Source organism: Populus euphratica, unplaced genomic scaffold, assembly GCF_000495115.2.
Source record: "Populus euphratica unplaced genomic scaffold, PopEup_1.0 scaffold280.1, whole genome shotgun sequence".
Taxonomy (NCBI): Eukaryota; Viridiplantae; Streptophyta; class Magnoliopsida; order Malpighiales; family Salicaceae; genus Populus; species Populus euphratica.
Window position 1 is genome coordinate 211,433 of NW_011499979.1, and position 10,403 is coordinate 221,835.

A 10,403-nucleotide genomic window follows, 5' to 3' on the forward strand; every position below is an offset into this window, starting at 1 on the left:
GCGCAATTTCAACACATACTCCTCTTTAACTTCTATTCTCTATTAAAAGAGAATGCTTATTTGTGGTTGGAAAGCGGATTCATGAGAGAGGGATAAGAGAGGGGAAATGTATTTATTGAGGGAGAAGAAAGAGAGAACGTCGATGGAAGGGAGAGGCTTTGGAGGTTTATTGACCTAGTTATCAAAGAAGTTACTGTTGAAGCTTCTTGAAGCTATCACTGATAAAATTTTGGCGGGGTTTTTAGGTTTTAGGTTTCTAGCTGTTAAAAGAGAGCTATATGAAGGTTGAAAATGGAGGATTGTTAGGGAAAACATAGGGAGGGAAGATGATGTGAGATATCAATCTGCCTTATTTGTAGTGAGCCTTCAATGTCTCTTCCTTTCTAGTCAATCTTCTTATCATATCAGTCTTGACAGATAGAACCGGCGGTTCTAAATCCAAAGTCGCTAAACGACTGTTGGGTCTGGAAGTCCGAAATACACTTATGAAAAAGGATGAAGGGGGAACGGCAAAAAATTTTATTTATTCATGGAAAAGTAATAATTTTTTTATATGAGTAATTTAATCGTTCAATGAAAAATAATAATAAATTTATAAGTAATTAAATAATTTTTTATTTGATTTTTTCGATTAGTCCAGGTCAACTTCTTTAACCCGTGACCCTACCACTAGACCAGGTCAAATTTCAAAACTTCAAAACTATAGAAAAAAGTCAAGACCAGTTAACATGCTATTCTCTCATAAATATTAAAGGGAGTTAGGGAATCAGAAATGAATATAAGCCATTATGCCATATTACTGGAACTCGGGTCCCCAAAGAGATGTGGCGTGTGGTTGCAGTTTATAGGAACATATAGAAGAAAAGCTATAAATTACAGTTTGACGAGAGTTTTTAGCCGAGCTCGTGCAGAGTTGCAGTGTAAGGACCACATCACAAAAACAATTGAGCTATAATTATATGCATCATGGCCGGATGACACTTGTACCACGCCACCAAATGGGAAAACGTTATGGCTGACAAAAAAATATTCAAAGATGAACTATTTCTCAAAGGAAACCATCAACAAAATAACTGGGACAATGTGGTGAGAGACGTTCAATTTTAGATCTCCTTGAAAACGGAGAGACTTCAAATACAAAAATGGATCTCAACTTTTTTGGAGACAGTGAAATGATGCAAGTTAAAGCAGTTCCAAGTTTTTACAAGTATGAACAATCTAATAATATTTGATAACCAACACATCCATCTAATTAAATAATGCAAACTCGGAGTTACTCTTATAGGTGATAAATGAAAAACATAAAATAGAACAGGTAATGATGCTCGCATTCAAAGACAAACCATTCACCTGGTAGTTTCTGGATCCGACAAACAAAATGTAAAGTGAAGAGAACTAAATTACATTTCCCCCCCTTCTACTGGAATAGCAAGCACAATTATTAACAAACAAACAACTAAGTCATGTGGCAGACTCAATGAAGCAAGTTAAATGATACATGATAGTCCCCTTGGCGCATTGGATCACATTAGGGAAGCAATTAAATTTCTCCATCGTGGGTACACAATCTATAGAAGTTGCTCATACCTGGCTCTGGAGGAATAACATTCCAGCTCCTGCTTCCAATCAATCACCAAAGTGGCACTCACTAGCAGCATTTATACACACCCGTGCTATTTCAACTGTATACAGTCGCTCTTTTGGTGTGATTTGCAGCTACAATGGTCACCAAGTCATTATTCATGGATAATCAAGCATGCTGTCTTATGCCAAGTATCTGAACAAATTGGGGTTTTCTTTGTCCCTTTCAAGATAGTCTCGAGTAATCAGATCTTCAATCCGTTTTTTAATTGCCTTGAAATCAGGCTGCAAATCCACATTTCAATTAAAACAGTGATTTAAGATAGAGGGAAGAAAAGGAACGCATACCATCAAGAGGAAACTAAATGTCAATATAAACCTTGAACATGCGACCCAACTGCTCAACACACTCCATAACCAATTGCTGGTGACCCAAAACTTTGCGGCTCTTCATGATGCGCACAATTGATGCATCAATCGCATACCTTCTGTCCTTATCAACATCTTCAATTACTTTCTTCTTTTCATCTACAGGAGGCAGAGGAATCTGCAAGTTGAACAAAGAAGCTCAGTAGCTTTCACATGATACAGAACTGCGACAGGACATTGTAGAAGCTCTCAGCACCTTGATCCTCCTCATTTTGTCAGTAAATTTGGAGTTGAACTCAAAGTGATCAGTAGGAGATATTATTTTTGTATTTGGCTCTTTGTTTAGAATCTTATACTTCGCGCATGACAGTGAGTGGAGCAGTCTAACAACATCATCATCAGTCAAGTTCAATTGAGTCATGATCTCTGAATAACTCAATCTATCTGAGGAGTTAAAAAGCAACAGTGCAGAAGCCTATTTAACACAGGAAAAAATCAACATTAGAAATAAAGAAACTTATGGACATCCTGCACTTCTACACTCTAATCAGAATTAATAAATAAAAACATATGCGGTTAAATTCATTAACATAACACCTGATAGGTTGTCACAATCAACTCCATGGTTTTTGGTTCAAATTTCCCAATGAGATTACAGGTACCCAATGAGTATATCCAAGTAAGTTTCCTGTGCTTTGTTTTTATTTGATAAAATTCTCTAAAAACTTCAACACACTTGACCTAAAGCAGAAGCAATCAGACAATCAGAGAAAGGTATGCGTTAGTGACACATGACCTAGAGAAAAACCACAAATATCAACCAGAAAGCAACAAACATTTTAACCAAGACAAATTAATAAGCATACCATTTCTGCTGGAAGGTTCAAATCAAAAGACTTGTAACTAGGCCAGAAGCCAGTTGTCAAAACCGTAACCGTCAAGTCAATTCCTGGATTTGCATTTGGGTTGTTGCTTAGATACTCCTCAAAACTGGTTTGGTTTTCCCGAGCTAATGTCAAGTCCGTGACCTAGATGACAATCAAATTCAAGAAAGAATCGCAATTTGCATCCCAATCTTACATGTGCATAGCAATCTAAACTTCTGAATTAGAAAATGATGGTTCAAGGCAACTGACCATTCCCTCCATCTTTGAGGTGAACTGCCCACCACATTGCTGCTTCAGCTTTGTCAAAATGCTTCTCTCATGGTCATCATTGGCACTCTTATCAAAAAGTAGACGTCGAGCAAGCTTTTTCCTGCCAGAAACCATGCAACAAAAAAATAATCCTCTTTTAGTTAAAAAGTTCACCATATAATGTTCGATTAAAGCATCTATTCATCAGAAGATGACATAATTCACCTATAAAATTCAGCAAACAAGTCTTTGTCGCTAATATAAGCAAGCAGCTTCACAACCTATAAATCAATGACAAATTCAATTATGAAGTTACATAATAACATGAGCAACAGAACCATGCAAAGGCAGCACAACAGACCTTCTCCAGTGTTTCCTCAATGGCCTCATCACTCAGTTTCTCACTCCCACCTTTCTTAAGAATGTTATCACAAAAGGTTGCTAGTAATTCTGCACTTGAACTTCCAGCAACACCCTTGTTGCAAAAGACCTCAAAAGCTTCCTTGAGGGCCTGGAGAAGAACAAGTTTTAGACACAACAGATCAAGAAGGATTTAACCTTTGAATGTCAGGTATAAATAAACCACACAAACCTTGTGGAAAAGAGTGTGGTTCTGAAAACAATTGTTGACATATGCCAGATATTTGTCGTGCAGCTCAATCACCTTCCTAACAAAAACCTGAAGGCCACCAAAATCAGCTTCCACTTATTTCAACAGTCAGTCAATATATGGATTTAAAAATGGAGACTTGCCTGTTCCTGCAAGCCAACCACGTCCTTTTTATCTGCCTTGTTTTATAAAAAAAAAAGTTACAAAAAAGCTGGCATTAGAATAACATGAATAAAAAAAGAGCATTCAAAAATATACCATGCATGTTGGTGAGAGTAATGTATCATGCAACCAATTTTATGAAGAGCTCGTTATTAATGCAAAAATCAAGCTCTGCTGTACCAATCATCAGAAAAATCTCAACTTAGGAGCAGACCACAACCACATGTGCTTGACTGATTTATTAGCCTAAAATCATCTCATAAATATCCTTCAACTCCTCACATAGTGGGGACTGAAAAATTTATCTATGATAAGCTTTGGGCTACCATCAGGACTATTCAGCAATACTCAGTGGCAGAGATACCAATATAGTTCTGTTAGGTCATTCATTTCAGTTTTTTATGGTCTGTATTCCTAGTTTCTCACAAACTGTAAAGACAAGAAGAACCTGTAAAGACCCAAGATTAGCAAGCAATCTTCCAAGGATGATATGCCAGGATAAATCTGATACTCAACAAGCATCTAAGGATCTATGACTAAGGTATGTAATTTATGGATGCTGTGCACAAGAGCTTTAGAACCTCAAGCTTGCTAAGGATATTTGACTACCCTTGCTCTTCTTTTAAAGAATGACGCTTATCATTGTCATGGATAGAGAATAAAATATTTCAAAAATAATAAAGAATAAAATATTTCAAAAATAATAAAGTTGCTAGAGTGTTCTTAGCAAACTACAACTGGTGCAAAAGCAAGCACCATTTTGTCTTGGGAGCTGATGAGTAAGGGCCGGTGGCTTGCTGGGTTGGATAGATGATGGAATTGGATTCTGATATTAAACAAGGCTTTTGCCGGTTTTTGGAAATTGAATTTGCTTTATTCATGAATGCAACAGAAAAGGGTCATATACCCCATAAGGTAAGCAGGACGGTGGTGAATTAAAATCAATTCAAAGCAAAGTTAAGCTAAAAAGGGACGCCAAATTATTGACAACAACATTTCACATAACCTGCACACCAAGTATATCTTACCATCCTCATTATCATCATTATTATAAATTGCTCAACAAATGAAATCTAAAAGTTTATACACAATCACAATACTTTTACTGGAAGGGATTTATGAAAGCGGTATCAAAGATTACTAAACAGTGCATAACCAAACAATCTTACACAGAAAATTGCACAAAAATTGAACAGATCCAAGAGAAAAACTCTACTTTTTGCTTGATGGGAGGGGCAATAAAATGCAAATATGATGAAAGAGAATTTTCCCAGGAGCTAAATTACATAAATTGCGAAGTTTAGAATAGCCATAGGACCGACCTTCTTGCTGCTTGCTGCATCTTCAGCCTGTTTGACCAAAGCTGTACCTTCAGCAGTGACATGCTGTGTTATGGAACAGAAACTATCTCAGAACATAGAAAAATGAAGGTGAAAAAAACAAGAAGAAGAAAAGATAGAACCAACAAAATGCCTATCTCAGATTCCCCATGGCCAATAAATTATTAAGCCTACCAACCTGCTTAAATATACCAGAAACAGGATCTAAGCCTCGAGGTATTTTAGAAAAGAGCCTGAACATTCTTGATAAATCCTCCACCTAAAACAGCATGAAACAAAGCAAGAACACAACAACTGTTAGTTAATTTGCAATGAGCAGAAAAAATGGTTAACTAATGAATATATGATAACAACCTTGTCATCTCTAAGCAGCGCATGACATCCAGAGTGCTCTTTTTCAAGCAGCTGGTTGGCATATACAGACAACTCCTCATGTTGAACTTTCTGCAGAGAAGAACACATGACTTCTGACACACACAACAAAATAACAGAAAGAATAAAAACAAGGGTGAAACTTTGAGTTGGGCCTCAAACCAGGCAATGCAGCTGTTTGAACCAGTACCTGAACTGGGATATCCCATTTTACAAGGTTTTCTAGTATTTCGTGTGAATTACCACCACTAATGAGCAACTAAAACAAAGAGTTACAGCATAGAACCAGCCACAAACCTCCAACAATTTTGGCTCACTACTGGAATGCAAGTAATGAGAAACCCTATCTTTCTCCCTCATTAGACACTCCTCAGCCTGGAATCACCAACAAGATGCATTAGAAACTATTTGCATTAAAAACCATTTCATGAGGGCAAAAATTCTTTTTTGACTAATTAACAGAACATATCCAGTTTACCTTTAACATGTAATCTGGACATGAATCATCTAGGATCCAGTTTGCTGCTTTCCGAGAATAATAAGCAGCTGTATCTTTAAGCATCGCTGCTTCAAAGTCATTTTCATAATAACCCATCTGCCCCATTCCGATTTCAACAAATATATCTAAGACATTCTTCAATAAAGCTCGGTCAATCTGCTCTCCTTCACGCTCTTGATCAATCTGTTTAAGGACAATCATGTTAACTATTTTGTCCATGTGTTAAGAAACAGAAAACCATCCATTTAGGAGAAAGAATATGACCCTACCAGAGAAATTACAGCATCCCTCACTTTCCCATTCAGCTCTTGGTACACCTAGAATCAAAAGACATTCCATTATATTACATTATGATGTATCTTCTAGCAAGGGAATAGCTGTGTTAGCAAACAGAATATAGTAGAGTTTCAATTGGGACAATGGTTCAAGAAGCAATGGAAGGAAGAAAAAAATCCATCATAAACACAGAACACAGACAGAATATAAGACAGCACATGAGTCAGGTAATCAGCCATGACATACCTGATTGCGGAAACAAGCAAGTCCAACTTCATTAAGGGGTGGAAGTGACCTTCGGGCAATAAAATAGCGATCAAGGTAATGGAAGAAACGAGAAAGCCACCTAACCATGACTTTATGGTTTGCCCACCTTTTAACTAGCTCTCGTAACATAAACTCATCATGCTTCTCCCTTAAGGATGGCAATACCTGCATCAGAAAACAGATAATTGGCAACAAATTGAGAAGTGCTCGATAGAAAAAACACAGCAGAACATTGCATTTTTAATAGAGACAAATGAAAACTAAGACCAATCAGAAACATATCATATATTGGGTTGAAGGAAAAAGAAACAATGATGTTAACAGAGGTTTAAGAGGGTTTTTTCTTCTTGAAACAAAGTTCCATCAACTTCCAGTAAACTCATATGAAGGAATCTTATATTTGAAACAGAGGGTAAAAAGAACAAATGGAAGGGGAGCAGCACCCTGATGTTCGACATGTGCATAAGATGTCTCCCTCGCCCAACCTATCTCCCTCCATCTCCTTTGAAAAGGAGCTGACAAGGTTATTTTGTTCCAAGTATCAATGAGATGGCAGTGCATAACATGTGTTTAGTGGAAAAAGGATAGAAAGTTGAGAAGACCTTGTCAAAGTAAGGGTATACATTAACCTGAATCACTTTGAATCCAATCCAAAACTGATTCACATGAATGCATGCGATCACTCAACCCAAATGTACAAGTAACCAGGGGGATTGAATATTAGATGCCTCATTTCTGAGCCACTGCCTCACCTGCATTTTTCCAGTTCCATGATCATGAAAAACAGCCAGGTTTCAAGAAGTAGGTATGTTTTCCAATCACACCACTTGGCATGGATTGAAATGACATAAAATACACCATTCATTCACCAATATGCATCAAACAATTACAAGAAGTTAAACAATAGCCTTACCTTAGGCTTTCTACTCCAGTGATAGGGGATGCTATCAATAATTGGTAGACAACACTAGCATTTAAAAATAAATGTTTCCTTCAAAACCATCCATTACAAACCATAAATAGCAATTTCTCAACCCCCAATTTACAGATCCTTGACTTGAAAGTATAACCATCCATTACAAGGACAAATTTGTCAATGCAGTAGTAACTAAACATATAATTTCTTGGTCAAGATGCAGATAATGGAAACGTGTTGACATTTCTTGTTGGTGGGAGTACAGGTGACTCCAAACATGACAAAAAAAAGTATGTACCAGACATGATTATGCAAACTTGATTTATATATTCCTCACCGTTGAAGTAATGTATTCTTCAAAAGACTCCCGGTACTTGTCATACAGCTGTTGGGAATAATCATGAGGGGGCTTCTGCGTACACATGTTGTAAATGGTTCTACAAAAAAAAAGGAAATAAAAACATCATCATCATCAACAACAACAACAAATCAAGTCAAGCATATGCTAATTCAAACACGTAAAAATCATCATAGACAAAATGTGGCATAGAAGTGTTTACGTGTATAGCATCATGTAGTCCTCGGAGCTGAACTGTGGCTCAGACAACCCTTCTAGGATGTTCTTCAGCTTAGTAATTCCCTTCTGCATAAACTCCCATCCTTGTTCAAGATCAATAGTCTTCCGCTCATTCATCGTCATATTTCCAAAAACTTCCCAACACCAATATCTGCAAAATCTCAACACACAAATCATTTATCTCACTACACATCCTAACACAGAACCACAATTTATTTTATGAACAGCAACGAAACATCAAACGGTTAACAAGCCAACAAAATTCACAATCTAAACAACATTCACTTAAAATTCCACTTAAAAAGAAAGGCAAATTTGTAACCAAATAGTCAATATCAAGCTACAACGAGCTGGAAGTTAATCTCATCAGGAATAAATAAATGAAACCCTAATTTATTTAAAATAATGTTACTGAAAAAAATCCCTCTTTTAGATCCAAAACCCTAATTTTTCCAAAAAAACCCAGTTTCAATTCACGATCAGAGGAGGCATCCTAACACTAAAAGTCGTAATATTTCCAAACGAATTACAAAAATCGGAGGCTTGAAAGATAAATTATCAATAAATTATCAACAAAAATAAAATAATCAGAGAGATTAAAAGGGAAATCAATTTAACATGCATACAGCAACGATCAAAAGAAAAAGGAGATCGAGAGGACCAAATCCAAATCGATCGTTAGAGAGCGAGAGAAGAGAAATACCTGATTTTTTACTTCTGGGTTTTGAAAGAAATCGAAACCCTAGAAGATATAGAAATAGTGGATAGAAGAAGAGGAGGTGGGATTGGGAGAGACCATTGATTTGAATTAAGGAAAGGGTGGTGGGAGAGAAAGATTGTGCTGAAGAGGACGAGTTTTGTTTCATTCACCTCTTCCTTCCATCCCTCCTATTTCCCATCTCTAATTATTTTATTTGTTTTTTAATTTTTCACGACAAAAACCACGAGTGGTGTTGTGACACCACTTGTGTTGTAACCGAATCAATTTCTGAAAGCTGACTCCATGGACGGCGGGGCAACACGAATTTCTTAATTATAAACAAGAAATAATGAAACTCGGCTCCTTAACTTGACTGAAATTAAAAAAATTTAATAATATAAAAAGAAAAAATCAAAATGCAAAATAAAAAAAGTTGATAAAACCGACTTGAATTCTTGGTGTGTAAAATCTAGAATCATGACACAGGGAAAATCTCATTGAAAGATTCACCTTTTCCTTCCATCCCTCCTGTTTTCCATCTCTAGTTATTTATTTAATTGTTTTTTTAAGACAAAAGCCACCACTTGTCTTGTGATTATAATATTTCATGAAAGCTTTGGTGGGTTTTGATTATATTTATATTTTATTTATTATTTATTAGGTAAGATGATGATTGAAGAAATATTAACATATTTGTGTCGATATTCATTAAATTATCATCTTTAATATCAAAGAATAAAATTATTTATTCATATGCATATTTGTTATCTAACAATTATTTATTATTGAATAGAAAAAAAAATTAGCTAGTATATACATTTGAAGAGTGTGTGAAATTATTAAGATATAAAATAATAAATATTATATATTATATATTGTATTAAGAAAATCTAAATATTCAATAAATATATTTGTATAATATAGATATGCATTTTTCCAATTACAAAACATGGAGGGATAAAATTTAAAAGAAAGGAAAAGAGGCAATAAAAAAAGGAAGCATAAAAAACAAATAACAACAACAAAAAAAGGCTAAAATTTAACACAAAAATAAATTGAAATCAAATTTTTAGCATGGGCAGCAATGATTTCCTGAGTGTCAAATTTTTTTATATTTGTACCCGCTAGGTAAAAAATTTAAATATTTATAAATTATTAATTAAATTTGGGTATATAGGCATTGATTATCTAACTATTTTTTTGTTATTCAATAAAAATTAAAATAATTAATATATAAAATTATAATTTTTTATCAATATTGAGATATGTATATATCATATTGCACTAAAAAAATAAAAATGTTTAGCGTATGTATGTATATAAGAAATATAAATAGTCAACAAATATATTTATACAATACAAATATATATTTTGGGTTAGGCTTGGGTGGATTTTGAACATGTTTTAATAATATTTATACAATATCTATTATTTATCAAGTAAAATAACCATCCAAAAAACATCAATCCGTCCAGGGTGGGCAAATCAAGTCGGAATCCATTGAATCTGGATTAAATTATAATATTTAATATTTAAATGTTTAGCAAATGTGTATGTATGTATATGAGAAATATAAATAGTCAACAAATATATTTATA

At 34.9% G+C, this 10,403-nt stretch overlaps 1 protein-coding gene across 3 annotated transcripts; it reads right to left on the bottom strand.

Moving 5' to 3' along the window:
- Window positions 1–1,227: 1,227 nt before the first annotated feature.
- Window positions 1,228–9,096, bottom strand: LOC105139672 (cullin-1-like). Of its 3 annotated transcripts, none has more exons than XM_011046211.1 (20): window positions 8,809–9,096; window positions 8,089–8,256; window positions 7,866–7,965; window positions 6,592–6,777; window positions 6,339–6,386; window positions 6,049–6,252; window positions 5,868–5,945; window positions 5,553–5,642; window positions 5,377–5,457; window positions 5,181–5,243; window positions 3,840–3,845; window positions 3,679–3,765; window positions 3,448–3,597; window positions 3,312–3,367; window positions 3,087–3,207; window positions 2,817–2,978; window positions 2,548–2,691; window positions 2,207–2,425; window positions 1,961–2,128; window positions 1,228–1,866 (listed from the first exon to the last, which is right to left on the bottom strand). In XM_011046211.1, the coding sequence occupies exons 2-20, from the start codon at window positions 8,226–8,228 to the stop codon at window positions 1,765–1,767; spliced, it is 2,205 nt and encodes a 734-aa protein (XP_011044513.1). In that variant the 5' UTR covers window positions 8,229–8,256; window positions 8,809–9,096; the 3' UTR covers window positions 1,228–1,764. The 3 variants fall into 3 exon arrangements, with proteins under 3 accessions (XP_011044513.1, XP_011044511.1, XP_011044514.1); XM_011046209.1 differs by having other exon boundaries at window positions 3,840–3,875; window positions 8,809–9,095; XM_011046212.1 differs by lacking the exons at window positions 8,089–8,256; window positions 8,809–9,096 and adding an exon at window positions 7,242–7,364 and having other exon boundaries at window positions 3,840–3,875; window positions 7,866–7,939.
- Between the last annotated feature and the right edge of the window lie 1,307 nt (window positions 9,097–10,403).